The following is a 26,145-nucleotide window of genomic DNA, read 5'->3' on the forward strand; positions in this document are numbered from 1 at the left end:
CCAAGGATTGTGTCCAAGGGGGGGGCCTGACAGGGGGTGTCCCGACCCCCCTTTCTTGGCATCCTGGGGGATGACCCCGGTGCCAGGCCCGGCGCCGGCCGCCTGATGCCGGGCGGGCCGAGCCGGGGATGCTGGAACGAAGGGCGTTGCTATGGCAACGGGAGGCAGGGCCTGGAGGGGGGGACCGGGCCCAGGCTGGGGCCGGGGGGGCCGGCGGTGGCTGTGGCGGGGCGATGGCGGAGCGCGGCCCGGCCTTCTGCGGCCTCTACGACACGTCCTCGCTGCTTCAATACTGCAACGGTGAGACCCCTCCTCAGTTCCGACCCTGGCTCCGCCCAGGGCTGGACCCATTTCCTCCTGCCCCAACCTCCTCCTTCCAAGTCCCCATCCTCGCCCCTTGCTGAAGATCTTCCTCTCTCCCCCCAGGTGGACCCTGACCCCAGAGCAAGGTTCCTGATCCCCAAAACCCTGATCCCAGTCCCCCACCCGCTTCGACCCTCCCCTTCTCCCGAGGTGGCTGGATGGAGCGAAGGGGGCAGAACCTTCAGGAGCCTGGGGTCGAAGGGGGTAGGCCTGAAGGTCTGGAACTCTACCCTATCCCCTCTCAGTCCTCTGGGACCCTCCCCCTTCTCTCTGGCAGAGGGACTGACAGATTAGGGGGAGGTGGGATTTGGTGTTGGCTTGTGGGCAGCGTGTGGGACCAGGCAGGATAACCACAGGATTCAGCCTCCACTCTACCTGCAAATCCTCAGCCCCCACCACTCCCACTCACTGGGACTCACCCCTCCTTCCTAGACACCCCTTCCTCCTTCCAGAAAGGCCACTGTGTCAGGCCCAGATGAGGGGGAGCAGGAGGCAGAGCAGAGGGGAGGGGAGAAGCGGACGAGTGGGAAACCAGAGCTGGTCTCTGGGCAAAAGGGCTGGGGGAGTGCTCAGGAAGGAGTAGAGGACTTGAGTTTGGGGTGGAGGGACGGGGCGAGGCCTCAAGATGCAGCTGGTCGTTCTGGGTGGGGGCTGAAGGACCTAGGTGAATGCTATCCATTTCTCTCAGCCCCCCCCCCCACCCCAGAGGAGACTATCTTCCAGTTTGTGGGCTCACTCCCCCGGTCACACTGGAGTTGGCAGAGGACCGGAATGTTTGTTTTGTCCTCCTCTGCCCCTCTAAGAGGCAGGATGCCTCAGCCTGGCTGTTCTGCTGCCAGAAGGCTGTGTGTCGTGAACAAGTAACTTCATCTCTCTGGGCCTCAATCCCCTTTCTCCTCCCCTCCTCCTAAAACGGGTGGAATCCCACCATTACTGGAGTTGCCTGGAACAGTAGGTACCATAATAATGGTTCATTGTATTCTGGCTTTAGTGAGCATCTACCATGAGCCAGTGTTTTGCTAAGTGTTTTGCCTGTCACACGCAAGCTCACTATTAACGTTATAATTTGTCTCTCTCTCTCTTTGGGGGAGGTGGGGGTGGGTCGAATCTGTAAAGGTGGGTAGGAGGGGGCCTGGCACAACTAGGTGATTGGGCCCTCCCGCCCCTCATTTAATGACCGTGTGACCTTTAGCGAGTCTCCGCGCGCCTCCCCAACCTCCGTTCTTAGTTTCCTCCGGTGGAAAACGGGATACCAGCAGGACCCCGAGATTCCCTCTTCTTACGAGTTCTCAGTCCTGACAGCTCCCTTCCTCCGACTTCGGGAGGCCCCCACCTTCCTCTGCAGGTCCGGGCACCGGACCATAGTGGCGCTGGGTGGGGGGCAGGGCGGGCGAGGCCGGGCTGGCGATTGGGCCGCTAGGGTGGGGGGAGGGAGGGGAGGGACCGACGGCTGCACTGCGGAGCCCGGCGGGCGGGCGGGCGGGGCGGCCTTCCGACTCGGGATGGCAGGTGCGACCTCCACGCCCCGTCCCTGTTAATGATACTACCTTCACTTCCACCCGGCTGGGAGCCAGGTCTTCCTCAGTTGTGGCCAGCAATGAGTCTGGGTATGAGTGGTCTGGGAGGGAGAGGGGAAAGGGATGCCTCAGTCATCCGCTCTTCCCACTTCGGGGAAATGGGCTAGGTGTGGGTTTGGGGGGTGATGGAGGAGTTATTTGGCCGTACCATGGGCTGGAGAGGAGAGGGAGAGCCTACTCTGGGGCGTGGGGTACAGAAGCGAAATAAAAAAAAAAAAAAAAAAAAAAAAAAAAAAAAAAAAAAAGAGGAACAGGAGAGAGGGTCCGGCTAGAGTTTGGCAGCCGGATCCCCGCCCGCATCTCCCAGTGGGTCTCCCGGGTCTGAGATGCGCTGCCTGCAACCCCCAAGTCTACCGCCAGGGGCCGCAGAAACTCTGTCCTTGCAACTGACTCTCTGGGGTCGAACCCCACGGCGAGGAGAGAAGGGGAAGGGGAGGGACCAGGCATCACCTTTTAGCTGGGGAAGTCTTAAGAAACAGAAAGGGAACTTTAGTCCCAGGGATAAAATATTGATATTCGTCAGAGAGTATCGGGGATCAATTCTAGAACGTTGGTGTCACCAGGAATTAGTTGGTGTCGTTTAAAACAAATACTGATATCACTCATAGATATTTAGCATCTTAGTCATAGACTCTTAAAACCAGAGCTGAGAGGCTCCTGACTCGGAGCATCTTAGAAAATAAGAGAGTAAGGGACTTCCCTAAGGTCACATCTCCAGGGCGGGCAGAGGAGTGTGGGGGCAAAGGACTGAGAGCGTTGGGGATTTCCTTCCCCCTCGTAACCCTCTTCCTGGCCCATCTCTGAGCGTCCCGGCCGCAGGTCGAGGGAGAGGAAGGGGGAGTGGCTGGCCTCGCCTTAACTCGGGAAGGGGGGAGGGGGTGGGGGTGGGGGGCGGACCCCTCCGGCCCTGGAGCTCCGGAGTGGTCTCCGCAGCCAGCGCTAACCCTTCCTTCCAGATGACAATCTGTCGGGCACGAGCGGCATGGAGGTGGACGACCGCGTGTCGGCGCTGGAGCAGCGGCTGCAGCTGCAGGAAGACGAGCTGGCGGTCCTAAAGGCGGCGCTGGCTGACGCGCTGCGTCGCCTGAGGGCGTGCGAAGAGCAGGGCGCTGCGCTGCGCGCGAGGGGCACCCCCAAGGGCCGGGCGCCTCCACGCTTAGGCACCACGGCCTCAGGTATCTTTGCTAGACTGGAGGGATGAGATGGGGAGACGTCGGGACCCGGACCTCGCACTCACTACTTCTGTCCCGGAACCCCATCCTCCAGTGTGTCAGCTCTTGAAAGGCCTTCCCACCAGGACCCCCCTCAATGGCGCGGGACCCCCGAGGCGCGTGGGCGGCTATGCCACCTCTCCATCCTCCCCCAAGAAGGAGGCGACCTCTGGGCGCAGGTAAGGCACGGAAGCCTGGATCGCTAGCCTCCTCCAAGACCATGTGGGAGACAGAGGCTGTTTATACGGCGAGGGATGGGCTCGGGGGCCCGAACTCCGGCAATGGCAAGTGCCAGGAGGTTCTCGCCCTCCTCTTACGCTGGCCTGCTAACCTCACAGGCTCCGCCCTAACAATGCGCTCTCTCTTCGTAGCGCCCGCCGCTGCTTGTCACCAGAGCGCCTGGCTTCGGTGCGCCGCGAGGACCCCCGCAGCCGCACCACATCTTCTAGCAGCAACTGCAGCGCCAAAAAGGAAGGGTAGGTGTCTGGGGTGGGGGTCCTGTCACAGAGGGTGAGGCCAGGACACCAGTTTGGTTTGGAAGGGGGGATGCGGAACTTCGGGTGATGCCCCAGGCCACGAGGTGGTACCGTAGAGCGAGGCCATCTAGTTCAGAATGCGGGGACAGCGCCGAGGCTGGGAGGGACCAGTCTTAAGAGAGCGCGGGCGAAGAGGAAGGCCCGCGAGGGCTCTGCCGGCTTTGGGGGGTGTGGCCAAGCCTTAAGGGGCTGGACTAGAACTTCGGGGAAGCGAATGGTTAGGGTCTTTTGGGTGGAGCCAGAGTGGAAATTGAGGGAGGAGCCAGGCTTGTGGGCGTGGCCATTAAGTAAAAGAGTCCCTGTTGGGTCTCAGGGGTGGGGCCGGGGCAGAAGCTTCAAGGGAATTTCTGCAGGGAATAGGGGAATTGGGGGGCGGGGGCATGATTGGAATTGGAGGGCATGACCAGAGTGTTAGCCTGGGTAGAATCAGAACCTGGGGTGGGGGTCACTGGGCTCGATCCCGGCTGGTGGTTTGTCAGAGACGGGGCGGGGCGACAGGGGGCGTGGTCAAATACCAGGAGGCGGGGCCAACCTGGAGGCCTTGAACAGACTCAACTCAGAATCAGAACCTGGGGTGGGGGTCACTGGGCTCGATCCCGGCTGGTGGTTTGTCAGAGACGGGGCGGGGCGGCAGGGGGCGTGGTCAAATACCAGGAGGCGGGGCCAACCTGGAGGCCTTGAACAGACTCAACTCAGAATCAGAACCTGGGGTGGGGGTCACTGGGCTCGATCCCGGCTGGTGGTTTGTCAGAGACGGGGCGGGGCGACAGGGGGCGTGGTCAAATACCAGGAGGCGGGGCCAACCTGGAGGCCTTGAACAGACTCAACTCAGAATCAGAACCTGGGGTGGGGGTCACTGGGCTCGATCCCGGCTGGTGGTTTGTCAGAGACGGGGCGGGGCGGCAGGGGGCGTGGTCAAATACCAGGAGGCGGGGCCAACCTGGAGGCCTTGAACAGACTCAACTCAGAATCAGAACCTGGGGTGGGGGTCACTGGGCTCGATACCGGCTGGTGGCTTGTCAGAGGCTAGTTGGTGGAGCATAGCCTGCGACAAGACCAGAGGGGAGGGGCGACAGGGGGCGTGGTCAAATACCAGGAGGCGGGGCCAACCTGGAGGCCTTGAACAGACTCAACTCAGGGACTGGATTTCTGTAAAGTGGTAGTAGTCAGAATGCCTGGCGGGACCCGAGGCGCGGAGAGGGCCGGGGAGGGGCAGTCAATTATCAGGAGAGGTGTCAACTCTGGGGACGGATCGGAAGGGGAGGTGGGTGTGGTCAGAATGTGGGGCGTGGTCAATTTTCTGGAGGCTGGACCACCCTGAAGCCCAGGGCAGAGTAAAATCCTAAGGATGGAGTCTAGATGCAGTGGGCTTGGGGGCTAAACTAAGGCAGGAACTGGGTCAAAAACCACACATTTCAACCCCACTCAAATAATAGCAAACACGTCCATGACGCTATGTACTAGGCACTACTCCAGGCACTTGACATGAATTAACCAATATAATCCTCGCAATCACCCCGCGAGGTGGGTACTCTTTTTACCCCCATTTTTAAAAGGAGGAAACCGAGGCAGAGGTGGGGCAATTTGTCCACACTGCTTAGCAAGTGGCAGGGCTGGGGTTTGAACTCAGGCAGACACGCCCCCTAGTCCTGTTCTCAAACAACACTCTCCCCCACCCCCACCCCCACCCCCCAAAAGAGCCTGGTATCAGGACCCCACAGCCCGGGATCTGAGACCCAGAATGACCGGCCGGCTCCCGGGGTCGGCCGCGGAGGGCGGGGCAGGGCGCGGCGGCGCGGGCGCCTCCCAGGGCCGGAAGCGGCGGAGCCCGTCCCGGCTCCACCCCCGGTCCCGAAGCTCCGCCAGCCGCCGCCATGAGTAGCTTTGGAGCTGGGTGAGACCCTCTTGCAGCCCCCCTCCTCCCTGCACTCCCGGGGCCTGGATCCGGGGCTCCCCCCACCCTCGCCAGGGACCCAGGTCCGCGACTATCACCCCTTTCCGCCGGCGAAGGGAAGGTGGAGACACGCCCCTTCCCTTAAACCTTCTCGGCTTCCCTTGCTGCTTGAAGTTTGGGGCACCGTGGGACTGGGGGTGGGGAGCTCCGGGAGAGCGGTGCTGATTAGGAGGGAGGGGTCCCTGGTGACTCCCGTCTTCCAGGATCGCGTCCCTGCCACTTCGTGCTGTGTGATCTTTGGCGATCACTGCCTCTCTGGGCCTGTGTCTTAGGCTCTGCAAGATCAACCGAGCAAAGCACACGGCCTGCAGAGAGGCAGCGCTCTGCTTCTTACTCGGCCCCCATTATTCATCAGAGACCTCCGGGCAGCGGTGGGGTAGGGGAGTGGTTTCTCCCCTTTTCAGACCCGTCTGCTAATTAGAGCGCTTTTTCTTCCCCTTTCCTGACAGCAAAACCAAAGAAGTTATCTTCAGCATGGGTGAGTGGGGAGCGGGGGAGGAGCTTGGTTGGGGATTGCTGGAGGTCAGGAGACATGGCTGTTTGAGCCTTTGCCTCTCTGGCCTCAGTTTCCCCATGCGTTAAAAAAATTTTTTTTATATCTTTATTTTTGAGAGAGAGAGAGAGAGCACAAACAGGGGATAGGCAGAGAGAGAAGGAGACATAGAATCTGAAGCAGGCAACAGGCTCTGAGCTGTCAGCACAGCGCCTGCCTCTGGGTTCGAACTCGTGAACCAGGAGATCATGACCTGAGCTGAAGTCCGACGCTTAACGGACTGAGCCACCCTGGTGCCCCTCCATGCATTTTTGTTGTTGTTGTTGAGTGAAGCCTGAAGGGGAGAGGGAATTGGGGTGCGGGCTGGTGGCGGCGCCTGACCTCTGGGGGTGTCCTGGCAGAGGAGGGCTCCGTGAAAATGTTCCTGAGAGGGCGCCCTGTGCCAATGCTGATTCCCACCGAGCTGGCGCCCACCTACAGCCTCGACACGCGCTCTGAGCTGCCTTCCAGCCGGCTTAAGCTGGACTGGGTGTATCCTTTTGCTGTAATCCCTTCCTCCCTGCCCCTCATCCCCCAGTCTGGAAGAGACAAACACCCTTCTGGTAGGGGACTTCTGCGGGAGAGAGGGTCTTTGCAGTGGATCACACTTGCAGACCCCTGCGGCCTCAGGGGTCAGGATGACCCTGGGGTCAGGGCGGTGCCGAGGAAAGCAGGTTAGTTGAAATGACCTTTTTACGATGCACTAAAGTAGCAGATGTTTGCTGAGGGCCTTCCATATGTCAGATTCTCCTCTACAGTCCCGCCCTGGTCACTTGGGGCTCACCTTCTAAAGGAGAAGAGAGAGACGATAACAGAAGCCAGTGATTAAATAAACACGGTGATCCCAGCCAAGTAATAAATGCTGGGAACACAGGAACCTAAAGTCATGTGGGAAGAGTCACTGTGTTTCTCTGAGGAGGGGGCATTTGAGCTGTGAGTTGAACAGCCAGCATAGGAAGAGCTAGAAGGAGAATGTTCCAGACGGAGGGCATGGCAGGTTTGAGGGCTCTGTGGCCGGAGTGACCTAGGTGTATCTGAGAAACAGAAGGAGTTGGAAATGGTTAAGGGCCCCGTCTTTGGAGCCTGGCAGACCTGGATTGAAACCCCAGCCCAGCTGGGCTGTGTGATCCTGGACAAATCACCTCGCCTCTCTGTGCCTCAGCCGCGTCCTCTGAAGAATGGGTTTCAGGATTTCAGATTCATAGAGCCGGGAAAGGAGGTATAAAGGTGCTGAGCTCATGACGTGTGCCCCACAAACAGGAACTGATCAAAGAATAACTGCTCATTATTGAGGACTTAGATGCCAGGCGCCATTCTAAATTGTTTTATGTGTAAATACGGCGAGTGATAACAATCCTTCTCTTTTGTAGCATTGAGAGTGTATTTGTACAACCCGTGGCCTCCTAGAGCCCTCTGACGCCTGCAGCTCGGGAATTACTGCCTTCACTGTCTGGATGACAAAGCTGAGTCCAAAGGAAAGGACTGAGCCTTGTCCTCGGGAGTCAGACCAGTTCTGGGGCGAGAACTCTTGCCTCCGTGGCCCACGCTTTTTCCAGATCAGCAGCCTAGGGACCCAGGCCCCTTCCTCTTCTTTCGGCCTTGATTTCCGCTCTAGTGGAGGCAGGGATGTTGGAGCCCAGAGTCTTTTCGAGAGAGCCGGAAACATCTATGAGAATCAAAGCACCCTAAGCTGTTGTGCCAGGCGGGGTCAGCTGAGACTGCAAAACTCAGTGTGGGCCTCGGATGCCCCATCTCCAAAATGACTGCAGGGCGGGACCATTTCTGTGGGGTCGAGACCCATATGGCAGCATTCATTCAGATATTTTCTGAACATCTGGGGCCACGAGCTGGGCACCCAGGGGTCATCATGACAGCCTGCCTTCCTAGGGCCCCTAGTCGAGTGTGGGGACAGACTCTTTGATAGTGATAACCCACAGTGAGCAGGGCTGGGATGGGGGAACCCAGAAGGGCAACTGCCCCAGCCCTGGGGGTCACGGAGGGCTTCCCAGAGGAGGAGTTATAGGAGTGAACGAAACAGCCCAGTCTTGGCCACCTGGGAGCACACAGCCTCATTGGGAAATAGCGACAGTTAACAAATTAACCAGGTAATTATTAAGTGACATGAGGCCGGTGGAGGAGGTGAGCATGAGGGCAGCTCTGAGGAGGTGACCAGGTAGAATGTACTAGGCAGAGGGAAAGGCTAGTGCCAAGGCCTGGACTAAAGATCTTGGCATTTTGAGGAACTCCAAGATCAGAGAGCACAGGAGGGCAGAAGCCCTACTGGGGCCAGGAAGGGGCCAGGCAGGCCAGTGGGAGGAGCCACAGAAAGTTCTGAACAGGGGAGGGTCAGCCATTCCTTCATCAGATACTGAATTCCTATGTCTGTTCAGTCCCAGGCCCTGGACTCCAGGGATAGAGCAGTGAACAAAATGGACAAAGATCCCTGCCCTCCCGGAGCAGATACTCTAGTTGGGGAGACAGTTAAGCCGTGTCATACCAAGTTAAACCGTGTGGGATTCTGATGAGTGTATGACAGAAATATGAGCGGGAGGTGGGGGGGGGGGGGTGGCAGTGAGAGTGCATGAGTTTGCAGTTTTAAATAGAATGGGCAGGGAAGGCCTCTCTGAGATGCTGACAGTTGAGCAGGGACCTGAAGGAGGCAAGGGAGCCATGGAGAGTTGAGGGGGAGGAGTACTCAGGTGGAGGGAACAGCAGGTGCAAAGGCCCTGAGGTGAGGACAGAGAGCAAGAGGCCAGTGGGAGTGGAGCCTGACTGAGGACTGAGGAATCCGGCCCAGGTCAGGCTAGACCTCGTGCCCGGGCTTTCATAAGGATTTTGACTTTTGCTCTGAGACGAAACTCATGGGGAGGTTCTGAGCAGATATGAGCTAACTTAGTGTTAACAGGACCCTTCTGGAGGGAAGGGGGGGTTGTATTAGCGTTCTGTGACTGCTGTAACAAATCGCCACAAACTCTGTGGCTTAAAACAGAACGATTTTCTCTCCCAGCCCAAAGTCAAGGTTCCAGCAGGCCCACCGCCCTCCCTCCAGAGGCACTGGCAGAGAATTTGATCTATGTCTCCTAGCATTGGATGGCTGCTGGCTGTCCTTGGGGTTCTTTGGCTTATAGCCACACCGCATCACTCCAATCAACCTCTGATTTTCATGTGGGTCCTACCTACACCCCTGGTGACGTTCGGTGTCTTTTCCTCTCTGTCTCTTATAAGGGTACTCGACATTGGGTTTGGGCCCCACCCAGATAATCCAGCATAATCTCATGTTGCGATCCTTAATTACAGCTGCAAAGACTTCCTTTTCCAAGGAAGGTTATAGTCACAGGTTCTTGGGGTTAATATTTAAAAAACTTTTTTTTTAACATTCGTTTTTGAGAGAGTGAGACGGAGCACCAGTGGGGGAGGGGCAGAGAGAGGTGGGGGACACAGAATCCAAAGCAGGCTCCAGGCTCTGAGCCCGATGCAGGGCTCGAACTCACAGACCGGGAGATCATGACCTGAGCCAAAGTCGGATGCATAACCGACTGAGCCACCTGGGTGCCCCACGGGGGTTAATATTTTGTTGGATATATTATGGGGGGGGGGGTACCATCAACCGCCCCTCTCCCCTCCCTCCCCCCCGACGGGGTCTGAGTGGAATCAGGAAAACCTCACTGCAGGTGTTGAGTTGGCACGTACGATGCAAAACAGGCTCCTTAACCGGCCCCCGGGCATCTCCAGCTATGGCTACCGAGGCCGAGACTGCCGGGCCAACCTTTACCTGCTGCCCACGGGGGAGATAGTGTACTTTGTGGCCTCCGTGGCCGTGCTGTACAGTGTGGAGGAGCATAGGCAGCGCCACTACCTGGGCCACAATGATGACATCAAATGGTGAGGCCTGGGAGGGGCTACTCTTGGAGGCGGAGTGGGGGGAGGCCGGGGTGGGGGGGGGGGGAGGTGGCTGTGGCCAGGCCTTTGCTTGGCCTACCGGCTGAATTCAGGAAAAAAATGTGGACTGATCATCAGTATTTTAAAGGTCGGTGAATTCACTTACATGCCTGGATTTTTCACTTCTTTTCTGAAACTCCTAGCTGGCGCCCCCCGATGATCCTAACAGGGTGGGAGCCAGGCAGCGACAGCCCCTTTTGATGGCTGTGCCCCCCTGGCCACCACTTGGGTACAGTCCTGAGCCGTATGGGCATTTGAGTTAAGAGACCCCAGGACGGAGTCTTGCTTCCGAGGCTGGGTACCTGGAGAGTAGCCCCTTATTGTTACAGAAGGACTAAATCGATGTTTATTGGCTAAATAACTCACTCAACCAACCTGTGGGATGAATAGCCAGGCATTGTGACTTCAGCCTGTTAAGGGAGGAGGAGTCCTGGGCCCCCCTTTGAGCCCCATCCCTCCCACTGAGCCCTGTCCATCTGTCTTCTTTCTCAGCCTGGCTGTCCACCCTGATATGGTCACCATTGCCACTGGACAGGTGGCAGGCACCTCTAAGGAGGGGAAGGTAACAGATTGGAGGAGGAGGGACCGGAGACTGGGGTGGGGTGATGGTGGGGGCAGACAGCCAGGCCCCCCAGGTAACAGGCCTCTTTCTTCCTTGCAGCCACTACCCCCCCACGTGCGCATTTGGGACTCAGTCTCCCTCTCCACCTTACATGTGCTGGGCCTGGGGGTGTTTGACAGAGCTGTGTGCTGTGTGGGCTTTTCCAAGTCTGTAAGTCCTGTGCGGGGACCCTTCGCCTGTCCCCTCCTCCAAAGTCAGGAGTCCCTCCTCCAAAGTCAGGAGTGCGCGCGCGCGCGCGCGCGCGCGCACACACACACACACACACACACGCGCGCGCGCGCGCGCGCCACTTTGGGATGGGGGAGGGGGCATGCCTTAAGTGTGACGTCACAGGCATAGGCCACGCCCCCTGCAGAATTGCCTGCCCTGCAGGCCAACCCTTGGTGACCTTACAGGGCTGCTCCCTTAGCCCTTATGAAGGGGACCCACGTGTCCTGATTGCTCCCAGACAAACTCCTCGGTGACTGGTCATGCTGGTTGCATTATTATTGGCACCCACTTTCCTTTGCGAAAGGTCCTTGTAAGGCCTTGTGGTTCCCTGGTCCAGCCTAGATGGGTGTCGGCAGGATGGGTGATGGCAGTTCTGGGCGAGATAAGCCCAGAAATGTAGAGTAAGCCTTCAGGAATTTGCAGAGCAATTTCATATTTCCTACAACATCCTAGTCTGTGATGGGTGGGCTTTTTTTTTTTTTTATCATATTTCACATTTTTATCAAAATGTATTTTACCAAAGTATTGATCAGCAATGGATTGAGGAATAAAAACCAAGAAGCACGGGACTAGAGCCTTACAGGTGTTCTGAGGCCTAAGGAGATCTTTGAGGGCATTGTGGGGAGTGGTGGAGAAAAGCTACTTTGGTGACTGTGTGTGTGTGTGTGTGTGTGTGTGTGTACGGGGAGGAGGGAACCCTGCAAAATCAAAATTAACCTGTTTCACCAAAGGTGTGAACACCCAACATTTTAGTAATTCGGTGGTTTCATTTTGTGTGCATAAAAGTCATTTCATTTTGTGTGCATAAAGTCATTTTCATATACAAATGCAGATTAGATGGTTTCAGGACTCCTGCAGAGAAACAGTAACTGAGGGTAAATGAGATGAATTTCTTAGGGAGGAGTCATTTCAAAAGGAAAGTTCTAGAAGCCCTTTAAGATGTGTACATGGCTGCCGGACGGGGAGTGTATTTGCATGTGTTTCATCTAATGTGGGCCAGGAGCTTTGAAAATCTTAAAACAGACCTGAGTGGGAAGTTCCTGTGTGGGCAGAGTGTTGAAGGGGTGGATCCTGACCCCCCTTCTCCACTCCCCCTCCTCTCTCCTCCTTCTAGAATGGAGGCAACCTGCTCTGTGCAGTGGACGAATCGAACGATCACATGCTCTCCGTGTGGGACTGGGCCAAGGAGGCCAAGGTGGTGGATGGCAAGGTGGGGTGACCGTTCTCACCCCGCCTCTTTGGGGTGCCTCTGTGGGACTGGCTGGATCTCTGTGGTTAGGAGTCTGGAATCAGACAGACTCACATTCAAGGCCAAGCTTTGCCATTTGGTGGCTGTGTGACTTCAGGCAAGCGGCTTGCCCTCTCTGAGCCTCGGTTGCTCGTCCGTAAAGTGGGGATAATGGTAGCATCTTCCTAGTAGGGCCTTGGCTTTGATGTTGGGATGTGGGGTGGCTAGACCAGGCACAACAAAAAGGTCGGTGCAAGGCAGCTACTGACTGTAGCCTTGCGACATCCAGGACATTGACTTGCATCTCTGGGTGGTGGCTCGACTTCTAGGGAATAATCTGAGGCATGATAGAGGGGAGAGCCTGTTGCCCAAGGTCATGTGCCTATTTTGGAGACCTAGGTTCCGGATTGGGGCCCACAGTTTGTGGACAGAGACTTAGTAGTTGAGAGGCTGGGCTCTGGAGTCAGACCTATGTGAATTAATTCTGGACTTGACTCTTACCTGGCTGTGTGGCCTAAGGCAAGTGACTTCCCCTTTTTGTGCCTCACTTCACCTGTAATGGGGAGCGCTAATGAGCCGTACCTCACGGAGTGCTTTGAGGAGTACAGCAGTTAATGGATAAAGTACTCAGCACAGCACTTGATGCAGAGTTGAGGCTCTCCAAGATCTGCTGTCATGTTGATAAAGGTGGCAGTAATGCTTTGCTGGCCGGCCCTGCCTTCAGTATTTTAGCTTGCCTGTATAGTAAAGACACAGGCGAGTAGGTTGTGCAGTGCACAACTCATGCAGCTGTATAGGGCGGTCCTACATGGGGTGGCCCTAGTGGCTTTGAGGTCGTCATTCTGAATCTCCCCCACTCTCCAAAGTGCTCCAACGAGGCCGTGCTGGTGGCCACCTTCCACCCCACAGACCCCACCGTGCTCATCACCTGCGGAAAATCCCACATCTACTTCTGGAGTCTGGAGGGGGGCAGCCTGAGCAAACGGCAGGGCCTCTTTGAGGTGAGTGCCCTGGGGTGTGGGGACAGGCTGGCCCTGAAGGAGACAGACAGGGACACCCGGGAAGACAACAAAACAGAGGGTCCCAGATTATGAGGATGCCGAATTTCTGCTGGGGCCTCAGTTTCCTTATCCCATACCATGAGGATCATCCTCCTTAACTGTCTAAAGTTGTGAGGATTCAGCGGGATGAAGACCGTAGTAGCTCCTAGCAGATAGTAAATACTCAATAGGCAGTGCTCTGCTTGGCCAGAATGTGGAAAAACACGGGGGTCAGAGGCCAACTGGCTGAAAGAGACGCGCACCGAGGCAGACAGACACTGAGCGGGAAGCAGAGGGCCTGGGAGAGAAGGTGCAGGGGCCCCTCTGTCAGGGCTCGCCTTCCATGGGTGAGAACTGGAGCTTCCGCCCCAAAAAGGGAGGCCCGGAGGACACCAGGCGTAGGTGAAGATGAGACAGATACTGAGGGGAGGGTGGGGAGAGGCAGAGAGAGCGACATAGAGATAGAGGATGGGCAAGGAAAGGGGAGGAGAGACGATGCAGGGGGAGAGCGGGGAGAGTGGCGACAGAAAGAGGGAGACCCAGGGACAGAGAGGGGGGACCCGGGGACAGAGACAGGGGAGACCCGGGGATGGAGAGAGGGGGAATCCAGGGACAGAGACAGGGGAGAGCCAGGGACAGAGAGAGGGGGGACCCAGGGGCAGAGAAAGGACAGGGAAGAAAAGTCAAGAGAGGAGGCAGGAAGTGCTTCCAGGGGTAAGCAAGGGAGACAATGTGGTCAGAAGCTCTAGGCTACATGAGCAGTGCACGGAGGCGGGTTGGAGACGGGGGTGCCCCACAATGGGCCTCATACCCGACATCATGGCGGGGATCCCCTGACCACGGTCCTGGATGGTGGGTGGGCTCTGGGAGGCTCTCTGCTTCAGCAACCTTCTGACACCTTCCCTTTCTCCCCCACCTTAGAAACACGAGAAACCGAAGTACGTGCTGTGTGTGACCTTTTTGGAGGGTGGCGATGTGGTCACCGGGGACTCGGGGGGGAACCTCTATGTCTGGGGCAAAGGTCAGTTTCACTCCACCTGTTTGGTACCCAAGCCAGCCCTCCCGAACCCCCTTTGGCCAAGCCTTGCTCTGACCGAGCTTGTATGGAATGTATGATACAACAGGCTAAATCCTTACTTGTCTAATTCCTATATCCCCCTCAAGGCTCCCCATCTCCATGAAATCTTGACTTATTCCCCACCCTTGTCCTCTGCAAATCCTGTGGTGGGGATCAAGTTTGAATTATAAGCGAATTGAATGGTTAACCCACTTGTGGGTGGATGGGTGGGTGGATGGAGAGGTGGTTTGTCCCAGAGCAATCAATGAATAAGGCAGTGAATGAATGAAGGGGCTGTCCTGCTTAGTGAGTGGAAGAATGAGTGAATGTACTGGCCTCCTTAATGGTGAATGATTGGGTGAGTGAACAACTGAATGAATGAATGGTTGTCCCCATGATGGATGCTGGGGTTAATAAATGAAGAGGTCTTAAAAAAAATAAACGAAGAGGTCTTTTCCCAGCAAGTGGATCCATAAAGCAATGACTGAATGAATGAGTGAATGAACGAATGAATGGTTACCGCAGCCAATGGATTAATATATTACGAAGAATGGATCGTTCCAGGAAGTAGACTGATTGCTGAATGAGTAGAAGAGTTGATTGTTCTAGCCAAATGGATGGATGAAGAAATGAATAAATGGTTGTCCCAACCAATGGATTAATGTATTGTCCCAGCAAACGCTAATGGGGTGAATACAAGCTTGCTCTAGCCTTTGGGTGGATGATGAATCAAGCAAAGAATGGGTTGTCCCAGCAGATGGATGGCATGCACAAATCAGTGAGTTGTTTTGGCCTGGGTACGTTTGCTTTCACGTACATTATGCTCCTAAATCAAGGGTGCACTGAATATTATTCCCATTTCATAGATGAGAAGCCCCAGGCTCATGGGGCACCTGGCTGGCTCAGAGCTTCCCTTGAAATTACACAGCTGAGAATAAGCTCTGAATAACTGACAGTCTTTTCCAGCAGATTGTGAGCTCTCTGAGGGCAGAGACTGGGTCTGATTCGTTTCTATATCCCCAGACCCATCACTGGGTCCATCCCGTAGGGCTGTGGTGGGGTGGTTGGAAAGACAAGTGGACAGAATGATAAGTGGACGTGTGGCACCACATCTGAGTTGAGGACTGTTCCTTTGAGTCCCTGCCCCAGCCTCCTTCCTGGTCCTTGGCCTTTATTTATCTTGCCTCCTCAAATTCCAGAACCCAGTGTAAATCTGACCCTTTTCTCCCCTTGCCAAGCTCTACCATTGTTCCCTGGTTCCCTCAGGACAAGGCCCAGGTTCCTCACTGAGGCCTCTAAGACCTTGTGTGGTCTGGCCCTGCCTTCCCTTGCCCCTTGCATGTTACATGAAGTCAAACCAGATTTTCTATAGTTCTCTAAATAGCGCATGCTCTTGCTCTCTTCCCTTTACACACATTGTTCCCTCTGCATGCAGCCCTTTCCCACCCTCTGTTGGCCTAGCTGACTTCTATTCATCCTTCAGATCCTTGTTCAGCTGTCTCCTCCTCCAGGAAACCCTCCCTGACCTACCAGGCTGGGTATCTTCTATGGGATCCCACAGGCTCCTGGCTTTCCCTATCCTAGCCCCAACCACCTTGGGTTGTCATTGACTGGTAATAGGTCTGTTTCTGAAAATAGACTGTGAACCCTGTGACGGCAAGATCTGAGGTTGTCTTGGTCACCACTGTGTTCCCAGTATCATCCGGTATGAAGCTGGGCCCAGAATAAATGCTGGTTACACAGTTGTTGATTGGATGGGTTAACGGATGAATGAATGGATGATTAGATTGACAGGGTGAGTGGGTAGATGGATTGGAAAATGGGTGGATGTTTGGGTAGAAGGATGAATTGACTGGTGAATGAGTAGTTGAATGAAAGAGGTGAACAGATGGATGAGAGGTGGATGAATGGGTGGGTGGATCAGTACATAGATAGGTGGATGGATGGATGGGTGGATTGGATGGGTGGGTGGGCAAGTGGATAGATGGATGGATGATGGATAGATGGATTGATTAGATGGGTGGGTAAGTGGGTGGATGGATGGATGGATGGATGGATTGGATGGGTGGGTGGGCAAGTGGATGGATGGATGGATGATGGATGGATGGATCGATTGGGTGGGTAGGTAAGTGGGTGGGTGGATGGATGGATAGATAGATGGATGGATAGATGGATAAATAGATGAATGGATGTTTGGATGGAAGGATGGGTGGATGGATGGATGGATGGATCAATGGATGGTTGGGTAGATTGATGGGTGGGTACATGATCAGATAGGTGGATGGATGGATGGATGGATGGATGGAGGGAGGGATGGAGGGATGGATGGATGGATAATGGATGGGTGAGTGGGTACATGGATGGGTGGGTGGATGGATGGGTGGGTGGATGGATGGATGGATAGATGGATGAATGGATGGAAGGATGGATGGATCAATGGATGGTTGGGTAGATTGATGGGTGGGTACATGATCAGATAGGGGGATGGATGGACAGATGATGGATGGATGGATCGATTGGATGGGTGGGTAAGTGGGTGGATGGATGGACTGGACTGGATGGGTGGATGGATGGATGAGGGGGTGAGTGGGTGGGTGAGTAGATAGGTAGATAGATGGACGAACAGACCAGTAGGTAGATGAGTGGATGAATGAATGGGTGAGTGGGTGGATGGATCAAAAGTGACTGGGTAGATGTTAGTTCAGATGGTTTAATGGATGGATGATAAGATATTTGAATAGATGGCCAGTGGGCAGGTGGGTGGAAGGGTGGATAGAAAGGTAAGTGAGTGGTTGAATGTAGGATTGACAGTTGGAGGCGTTTCAGGGGTCAGTACAGGGACAGCTCCCCCATGCTGATCCCTGCTCCCTGGCCACCCCTCTTTGCCCCCACAGGTGGGAACCGCATCACACAGGCGGTGCTGGGTGCCCACGATGGCGGTGTGTTTGGGCTCTGCGCCCTGCGGGACGGGACGCTGGTGTCCGGAGGGGGCCGTGATCGACGGGTGGTCCTTTGGGGTTCTGACTACAGCAAGCTGCAGGAGGTAGAGGTGAGGAGGGGGACAGCTTCGTGTGAAGGCGAGGGGACCTCCTCCCACCGCCCCCACCCCGACTCCTAATGGACCCTCCTCTCCCCAGCTTGTTTTCCCTCACCCCTTCTCTGCCTGTGCCCTACACTCATATGCCCCCAACCTCACCCTCAGGTACCAGAGGACTTTGGTCCGGTGCGCACTGTGGCTGAGGGTCGGGGAGACACGCTGTACGTGGGGACCACCCGCAACTGTATCCTGCAGGGCTCTGTCCACACAGGCTTCTCATTGCTCGTCCAGGTGAGCGATTCTCCTGCACCTGCCCTCCTCCCCATTTCTCTCCTCTTCTCTTCCCACTTCCTTCCATTTCTCCTCACCTCCCCACCCCATCCCTTGGCCCGACAAACTCCACTCACCTTCCCTTTTACCTGCTCCCACCCCGTAAACCCACCCCTGTCCCAGGACCCCTGCCCCAGAACCCCCCTGGTCCAGCAGCCAACGAGTTACCCGCTGGCACAGCAGAGGGTCCCCAGGACCCCGCCGCAGCCGGGCCACCCCCTGTCCTTCTGATCAGGGGTGGTGTCCATTTCTGTTGGTAAGTGTCCTGGCAGGTTGTCACCTGGGCCACATGCACCTTGGGCCACACACCTCCTGAGATCTGGGAAGGCCCTTTGGGGTTGGCCTGTTTTTCGTCTGGCAGCTCACATGTTCGCCCCTTCGTCCTGGCGTGCCAAAACCCTATCTACACCCAGTTAACACTCCAGCGCCACCCCCACCCCCCCCCCACCCCCCACCGCCCCGCCGAGGGGCTGTATAGTAGGATGGTCAGGAACAGGAATTCTGGAGCGGGACTGCCTGGGATCAAGATCGCAGCCCTGTCACTGGTTAGCTGTGTGATGTGAGGCAAGTGAATGACAGTCTCTGTGCCTCTATGAAACGGTGCAGCAGCAGAACCCATCTTCGTGGGGGTTTGTAAGGATCCCATGAGTCGGTTCATAGACGGCATTTAGATGGTGCCTGTCACAGAAGTCTTGGCCAAAGTTACCCCTGGATCTAGTGGCTCTGGATACCTCCGTTCCTTCTGGGCATTTCCCCTTTTCCAGGCTAGCTGAGGTCCATGCTGCTGCATTTAGATCTCCCTCTGGCTCTGGTCTCCCTGGAACATGAAGGAAAACCAGGATCAGAGGGATTCCCCAGAAGGGAACTTAGAGACCCCCCCCAAAATAGCATCAACATTGCACATCGTTGATTATATTATGAATAGGTCAATATATATTAGAGCTTTATTACCATGCATCGTTATACTAACGTCAACAATTATATTATCAGTGTTCGTTGTTATTTAATAGCGTATTATTAGCACACGTTATTAATAATGATAATAATAACAGCCACTTGCATTTTGCGAGCGCTTTGTACTAGCCTCAACACCTTCCATCCATGATTCAAGTGAGCGCAACGATGTCCCCATTTTACAGAAGATTAAACTGAGGATCCGGGGAGAGGGCACCTGTCCAGTCCGTAAGAGAGAGCTGAGGTCAGATTCACCAGGCTGAGTGCCCTCCATGGGATCCCACAGCCTTCTGGACACCACCCGATTCAAGCCGGTCAAGGCTCCAGCTCCCACCCAGCATGTCTCTTGCCCTGCGTTGTGCAAACTGGACAGCAGAGGCCTGGAGAGAAGGGGAGCATTCACCCCGAGCCACACACCGGGGCGAGGGTCCGCTCAAGTCACGGCCTCCTTCAGACGTACTGGAGAAAGGGCCTTCCCCGGGTCACCTGTGGCCCCAGTGTGTCGCCGGGACCGGCCTGGCACTTCTTTCTGGGACCAGGCTCGGTGGGGGAAGGGCCCGGATTGGCGGGCTCCATGCTGCCGTCTCCCCTTCCCGCCAGGGTCACGTGGAAGAACTGTGGGGTCTGGCCACGCACCCCAGCCGGGCACAGTTTGTGACGTGCGGGCAGGATAAGCTGGTGCATCTGTGGAGTGCAGAGTCCCGCCGGCCCCTGTGGAGTAGGATCATCGAGGTAAGGGGACTGGGGGGGGGGGGGGGGGACGGGGACTCGGCACCCTGTTCTCACAGAAGCGCCTGTCTCCGTATGTCAGGGCTCAGGGCACCAAACCAATCTGCCAGGGGAGCCGCTGCCCCTGCCTCCAGGGGAGCGTGGTTTGGGTGGGGTCAGGACAATGCCATTGTCACAGCTGCAGGAAGCTGTGGTCGCCTCAAGGGCTGTCTCTAGAGCCGCATTGGTCAATACGGGTGGGTCGTCACACTTCAGTTAACTTTAAAATGTAAATAGAATGAAGCATTCAGGGGCGCCTGGGTGGCTTAGTCGTTTGAGCATCCGACTCTTGGTGTCGATCTCATGGGGTTCGAGGGTTTGAGCCCTGAGTCGGGCTCCGCATAGAGCCTGCTCAGGATTCTCTCTCTCCCTCTCTCTCTGCCCCTCCCCTGCTCATCCTCTCTCTCTCTCTCTCAAACTAAATAAACGAACTTAAAAAAAAAAAATTCAATTCCCCGGTTGCACTGGCTACGTTTCAAACATGTATCTAGTGGCCACCATGTTGGGAAGTACAGATAATGAATGTCTCCAGCATCGCAGAAGCTTCTGTTAGACGGTCTTGCTCTAGGGCAACCCAGTGCTGGCTACATTTGCACTGTATACTCAATACTCCATGTACTTGCCTTTTTTTTTTTTTTTAAAGTTTATTTCTTTTGAGACGGGCGGGGGGGGGGGGGGGGGAGGGAGGGGCAGAGGGAGAGGGAGAGAAAAAGAATCCCTCGAACCCACAAACTGTGAGATCGTGACCTGAGCTGAAATCAACACTCAGATGCTCAACCGACTGAGCCACCCAGGCGCCCGTGTGCCCTTTCCTCTTAAGGCCAGCGACGGCTCACGATCATAGCCAATGCCATTGCTTGCCCGGCCCCCATGATGAGCGGAAATAGAAGAGCAGGCCCTCTGCTTTCTGTCAGCACAACGGATTGTTAGACCCAAATCCCAGTGGGACCCTAGCTGCAAGGGATTCTGGGCAGTGTAGTTTTTTTAATATATATATATTTTTTAACGTTTATTTATTTTTGAGAGAGAGAGAGAGAGACAGAGCATGAACGGGGGAGGGTCAGAGAGAGGGAGACACAGAATCCGAAACAGGCTCCAGGCTCTGAGCTGTCAGCACAGAGCCCGACGCGGGGCTCGAAGTCACCGACCGCGAGATCATGACTGGAGCCCAAGTCGGCCGCCCAACCGACTGAGCCACTCAGGCGCCCCTGGGCAGTGTAGTTTTTAAGCTCCCCTACCTGTGCAGTATGGGACACTAGAATGTCACTCCATCGTATCCCCCACACCACGCTTTGAGACTTCGCTCAAGGAATCTAGGGTTACCTCTGATTCTGGGACACTTGATGGCCTTTGAACTTTGAGTCAGGGATGGTATGTTCTGGAAATTGTTAGGGCCACGTATAATAATCCTCATTATGACGTCAAACCGACTAGGAGACACAGAACTCTTAACCCCACCCACAGAGAATCTGATTCAGGAGGTCTGCGTTTGGGACCGGAAATCTGCAGTTTCTAACGCGCTCCCGTAGATTTTTCTGATTCCGGCAGTCTGTTGACGGCGCCCAGAGAAACTGGCGTAGCGTTTTACCCCCTTCGTCCTTTCACCTTCTCGCAACCTCCACAAGGCAGTGGGGATGACAGATCCCCACTTGGAAACAGGCTTGATAAGGTAAAAATCATCACGGTGCGATTTTAATCCAAACCAACTGTTGTCGAGTGCTGCCTGTAAGCCATTTTACTAACCAGCTTGCTGTTCTAAGGACTTTACGTCTTGTTTTTAGAAGAATCCCGGGGAGCACACGTTGATGTTCTCCACTGGCCAGATGAGGCAGCCGAGGCTCAGACAGGGAAGGTTATTTGGTGTCACATAACTAGGAAGTGTCAGAGCCGGTTTGAACCCGAGTCTGATTCCAAGACGCTCTATTGCCTGCGCACCAACCAAACGTCCCCAACGATCGAGAAGTGGTGATACCCCTTGCCAGGTGTTTAATAAAGATGTGGGGAAACGGACACTTGGACGTGCCTGGTGATGAGTTGATAGAATCTTATGGAAAGCAAATTGGCATTATCATTCCAAAGCCTTCAAAATATGGCTATCCTTTGTCCCCAAAAATCTCACTTCTAGAAAATTACCTAAGTCACAGATGAATAAAGCTGTGAGAATTTAGACCGGGAGTATAAATGGATCTAGAGTCCACAGTGAGAGCAGGACTGTTTTGTGTTTGAGCTGACACAGGAAAGGAGGATGGTTTGGGGGGCGTCTGAGTGGCTCAGTTGGTTAAGCAACCGACTCTTGATTTCGGCTCAGGTCACAATCTCACAGTTTCGTGAGTTCGAGCCCCACACCGGGCTCTGCGCTGACCCTGCAGAACCTGCTTAGGGTTCTCTCTCTCTCTCTGTGTTCCTCCCCTGCTCGCTCTCTCTGTCTCTCAAAAACAAAAACAAACAAAAAAACACTTAAAAATATTTTAAAAAGGGGCGCCTGGGTGGCTCAGTTGGTTAAGTGTCTGACCTCAGCTCAGGTCACGATCTCACGGTCCGTGAGTTCGAGCCCCGCGTCGGGCTCTGCGCTGACAGCTCTGAGCCTGGACCCTGCTTCAGATTCTGCATCTGCCTCTCCACCACTCACATTCTGTCTTTCAAAAATGAATAAATGTGTTTTAAAAGAAAAATTTTAATATTAAAAAAAAAACAAAACCCAGAAGAACACAGTTTAAAAACAAAAAATGGAGGATGGTTTTGGGGTGTCTGTGGCTGCGGTAGGGGAATAGCCAGATAGGCCGGAGACCCCAGTTCTCAGCCCTGCCTCCTCTCTCTCCCCTCAGGACCCTGCCCGCTCTGCTGGTTTCCACCCCAGTGGCTCTGTCCTGGCCGTGGGCACAGTGACTGGCAGGTAAAGCTGAGCTGGGCATTTGCAGAGGGTTTCTCTGCTCCCTCCCCTCCCAGAACTGTCCCTTGACAAAACCTCCCTTCCCCTGTGTCCCCAGAGCCCACAGAGTCTGCAATTAACAGCCTGCTCACCAGACTGTTTCTCAGTATTCGTCTGGAGTCAGCCTCTCTCCCAAATCTTTTCTGGGGTCCCAAGCTCAGGCCCCTCAGAGTCCCGACCCCGATCCCCCGCCTCCTTCAACCCCCTGCTGCACCGGATCAGCTCACACCCCCTCCCCAATCGTGCCTTCTCCCTAAAGATGGCTGCTGCTGGACACGGAGACGCACGACCTGGTGGCTATCCACACAGATGGCAATGAGCAGATCTCAGTGGTCAGCTTCTCTCCAGGTAAGCGGCCCGGTGCTGGATCTTGGAGCAGCCAGGCCTGGGAACTGAGGCTCAATTACTAGCAGGGGGAAGGAGTGGAACCTGTGTGGCAAGGCCTAGGGGCCGGTCTAGGACTGTAGTGGGGATGGAGCTTGGGACAGCTGAGGAGTCTGGCATAGCGGGGGCGGGGGCTGAATCGGAGAGAGAAGGGGGTAGAGCCTGGGTGCCTCCTCATAGCCCCCCCCCTCCCCCTCCCCCAGACGGGGCGTACCTGACCGTGGGCTCCCACGACAACTTGGTGTACGTGTACACGGTGGACCAGGGCGGCCGCAAGGTCAGCCGCCTGGGCAAGTGCTCGGTGAGTGGGCAGTGGCCCCCAGCCCGCGCCGCCACCCCTACCAGGGGCCGCAGAATTAACCAATTTTCTACTTCAAGGGAGCACAGCTTCAACACTCTACTGACTGCCCTGATCACAACCAGGAGTCTTAGCCCCGCCCACACATTACCCCACCCCCTACCCCCGTGTTATAAGCCCCTCTGTGTCTAGCTCTGCCCACGTTCTAAACTCCCCCTGTGTTCTAAGCCCTTTCTGTCTAGCCCCGCCCATCGCAGTCTGGCCCCGCCCATGGTAGTCTGGCCCCGCCCCCACGCTCCAAAGGCTGTGTATCCTTCCTTTAGCCCCCTTGTGTTCTCCCCCTACCTGTGTATTTTGCCTTCCGCTTTTCCTGGTCGAATCCTACCCGCTTGAGCTCTAACTCCACCCCTTCCCTCCCCCTCCGCAGGGCCATTCCAGTTTTATCACCCACCTGGATTGGGCCCAGGACAGCAGCTGCTTCGTCACCAACTCCGGGGACTACGAGATCCTGTACTGTGAGTTCTCTGAAAGCCGAAGGCGGCCCTCCTCCAGCCTCCCTATTTACGTGTGCGATTTACATAGACTTCCCTGACTTCTAGGAAGGGAGGAGGGGCTTTCAAGTCTCCGTCCTCTGGCTCCTGTGTTCAGGGGCTGTTCTGATTGGCCTCCTGGCTTCCCATTTCCTCCCCTTCCTGGTCGGATGGGTGAGGTACAGGTCTCTAAGCAGATGCCCCTGCTCAGGCTTGGGGTGTCACCACCCAGGATCTAGCCCCCTCAGCCAAGTCTGGAGAGGTGGAATAAAACCCTAGGACCTTAGCCTCCCGTCTCAGACCTCAGTGCCCGTTGACTATAAAATGGATGGGTTAAGTCAGTAATTGTTTCTTTCTTTCTTTTCTTTTTTTTTTTTTTTAAGTTTATTGGAAGTAGGGGCGCGGGGAGAGAGAGAGAGAATCCCAAGCAGGCTCCCACTGTCAGCCCAGAGCCTGACGGGTGGCTTGAACTCACAAACCGAGAGATCATGACCTGAGCTGAAATCAAGAGTCAGACGCTCAACCGACTGAGCCACCCAGGCGACCCAGTTCTTTCTGCTCTGAACCCCTCCCCCTGTTTTCTGCCCCAGGGGACCCGGCTACCTGTAAGCAGATCACTAGTGTCGATGCTGTGAGAAATGTGGAATGGGCCACTGCTACTTGCGTCCTGGGATTTGGGGTGTTTGGTAAGTTCTGGGATGGGGGAGGTCCCACTGAGAACAGGGGTTCCAAGCAACATCCTTCGCTGGTGGTCTTCATAGTCTCTTGTTGGTTATCCCCAGGGCGGGAGACCGGCGTAGACTGGGCTGGCATCTGGTCCCAGCCTGGGAGGGAGTCAAGGAGGGCTTCCTGGAGGAGGGGATATCGAAGCTGGACCTGGAGGATGAGGAAGCAGTGAAGAAGGAAAGCAGTCCCTAGAATAGGAAACCGTACCCTGTACACAAAGGCTGGAGGTGGCATAGAACTTGGCATTTGGAGAAATCCAAGAAGGCAGCATGGCTAAATCGCTGTGGAGTTCAAGGGGAGCGTTAGGGAGGACAAGGCTGGAGCAGCGTGGCAGACCAGGTCAGGCAGAGTTCAGAGGTCGTGCTAGGAAGCCCAGGCTTTCTCCAAGGCCACCAGGGAGCCACAGAAGGGTTTGGAGTGGTGGGGGGCCAGGGTCAGATACACATTTACAAAAGATGATTCCAGTTCTCCTCCCTGGCTGCAGACAAGCCAGGCTGGCTGGGAGAAAGGCGGGGAGCCTGGGGCTGGGGCCTGCTCACCTCAGGGTTCCCTGGCCCAGGCTGACCTCTCACCACCACCCACCCCTCATCTTGCCCACAGGGATCTGGTCTGAGGGAGCCGACGGTACCGACATCAACGCCGTGGCCCGCTCCCATGACGGGAAGTTGCTGGCTTCAGCCGATGACTTTGGCAAAGTGCACCTGTTTAGTTACCCCTGCTGTCAGCCCCGAGTGAGTCCCCCGGGGGGGGCTGGCAGGGTGGGGATGAGCAACACTGCGGGCAAGACTGAGGCGGCACTCTCCAGGCCTCAGCTTTCCCATCTGTACGAGGAGGGCAGTGGCTTGAGCCCAAGGGTCATTCTTAACCTAAAAGTCGGTAAATTTCAGAGTCCAGAGTGCCGACGCTCTGCTCTGAGTGTCTGCGATTCCGGGAGCTTTGGTTGTTTGATCCTTACTAGTGCAAGCAATATTCCTTGAGCACCTACTATGTGCCTGGCACAGGGGATGCAGCCAGGAACGAGACAGATCGCCTTCTTTCACTTCTTTCTTTCCCTGTCAACAGGCCCTCAGCCACAAATATGGAGGACACAGCAGCCACGTGACAAATGTGGCCTTCTTGTGCGATGACAGCGTGGCCCTGACCACAGGGGGCAAGGACACCAGTGTGCTGCAGTGGCGGGTGGTCTGAACTGGGGACGAGAGTCCTGGGCCCATGGGGCCAGGATAGGGTCAGGTGACGGGGCAGGAATTCTATTTTCGGGAGATGTCTATTGCCGAGTAGAGTAATATATAACCAGAGTATGTCTATAGCAGAGGGGGTTATGGGGGTGGGAGGGTAGACTGACAGAAGTCTCTATTTATCGGGGGGGGGGGGGGAGAGGGGTCACATTGCTTTGGGGGAGCCATTAAGGTGTTTGGTTTGGAGTGTTTTTTTAAGTTTATTCTTTTATATCATCCAGAAATAAAGACACATGCACTGAAGTGGAGTGCGAGGGTCTGTGTGTGTGTGTGTGTGTGTGTCCCCAGATTCAGTGTCTTGAAGCATGTATATGGGGCAGGGCGTGTGTGTGTCCATCACAGTGTGATGGGGGACCATTACCTAGGTCTTTATGGGTCTTTGAGGTTGACAGAAACCAAGCTGGCTCTAACCTGGACCAAAAGAGAGCTCAGTTGGCCCACATTGCCAAATAGGGAAGGGCAGATGTGCCTCCGGGCTCCAGGGCCATTGAACCAAAGATTTGAGGGCAATCAGGATACTCCTGCCATACCTTCCCCGACCTTTTGCAAGTCAGCATTTTTCTCTGGAACCTGCATCCTCTACCCCACGAACACAAGGCACCCAGCAGCTTCAAAGCTCATTGTCTACAGCCTTGGGCCTCCAATCCAGAAAAAAAAAAAAAAAAAATCCCAGGGAAAAGTT

General features: G+C 55.5%; 1 protein-coding gene and 1 long non-coding RNA gene across 5 annotated transcripts; one reads left to right on the top strand and one right to left on the bottom strand.

Moving 5' to 3' along the window:
- EML2 (EMAP like 2) lies at positions 1-25,706 on the top strand. Of its 4 annotated transcripts, XM_042968741.1 has the most exons (22): positions 1-300; positions 2,897-3,115; positions 3,207-3,330; positions 3,523-3,627; positions 6,091-6,119; positions 6,536-6,665; positions 9,906-10,055; positions 10,605-10,674; positions 10,774-10,884; positions 12,059-12,154; positions 13,039-13,173; positions 14,134-14,233; positions 17,164-17,318; positions 17,472-17,597; positions 19,191-19,322; positions 22,184-22,251; positions 22,547-22,635; positions 22,875-22,972; positions 23,397-23,484; positions 24,090-24,185; positions 24,826-24,956; positions 25,288-25,706. In XM_042968741.1, the coding sequence occupies exons 1-22, from the start codon at positions 129-131 to the stop codon at positions 25,411-25,413; spliced, it is 2,550 nt and encodes an 849-aa protein (XP_042824675.1). In that variant the 5' UTR covers positions 1-128; the 3' UTR covers positions 25,414-25,706. The 4 variants fall into 4 exon arrangements, with proteins under 4 accessions (XP_042824675.1, XP_042824676.1, XP_042824678.1 ...); XM_042968742.1 differs by lacking the exons at positions 1-300; positions 2,897-3,115; positions 3,207-3,330; positions 3,523-3,627 and adding an exon at positions 5,513-5,581; XM_042968744.1 differs by lacking the exons at positions 1-300; positions 2,897-3,115; positions 3,207-3,330; positions 3,523-3,627 and adding an exon at positions 5,642-5,664.
- On the bottom strand, positions 7,071-10,951 carry LOC122234051. The gene is made up of 3 exons (XR_006211766.1): positions 10,826-10,951; positions 10,219-10,414; positions 7,071-7,839 (listed from the first exon to the last, which is right to left on the bottom strand). It is a non-coding gene; the product is annotated as an uncharacterized LOC122234051 (long non-coding RNA).
- Positions 25,707-26,145: the final 439 nt, after the last annotated feature.

This window comes from Panthera tigris, chromosome E2 (genome assembly GCF_018350195.1).
Source record: "Panthera tigris isolate Pti1 chromosome E2, P.tigris_Pti1_mat1.1, whole genome shotgun sequence".
Taxonomy (NCBI): Eukaryota; Metazoa; Chordata; class Mammalia; order Carnivora; family Felidae; genus Panthera; species Panthera tigris.

Excerpts from the sequence above, each read along its gene's own strand:
- EML2 (XM_042968741.1), top strand. The coding sequence starts at position 129 with ATGCTGGAACGAAGGGCGTTGCTATGGCAACGGGAGGCAGGGCCTGGA. Across the intron at positions 3,628-6,090 it reads TGCAGCGCCAAAAAGGAAGG|CAAAACCAAAGAAGTTATCT; the intron begins GTAGGTGTCTGG and ends CTTTCCTGACAG. Across the intron at positions 19,323-22,183 it reads TGTGGAGTAGGATCATCGAG|GACCCTGCCCGCTCTGCTGG; the intron begins GTAAGGGGACTG and ends CTCTCCCCTCAG.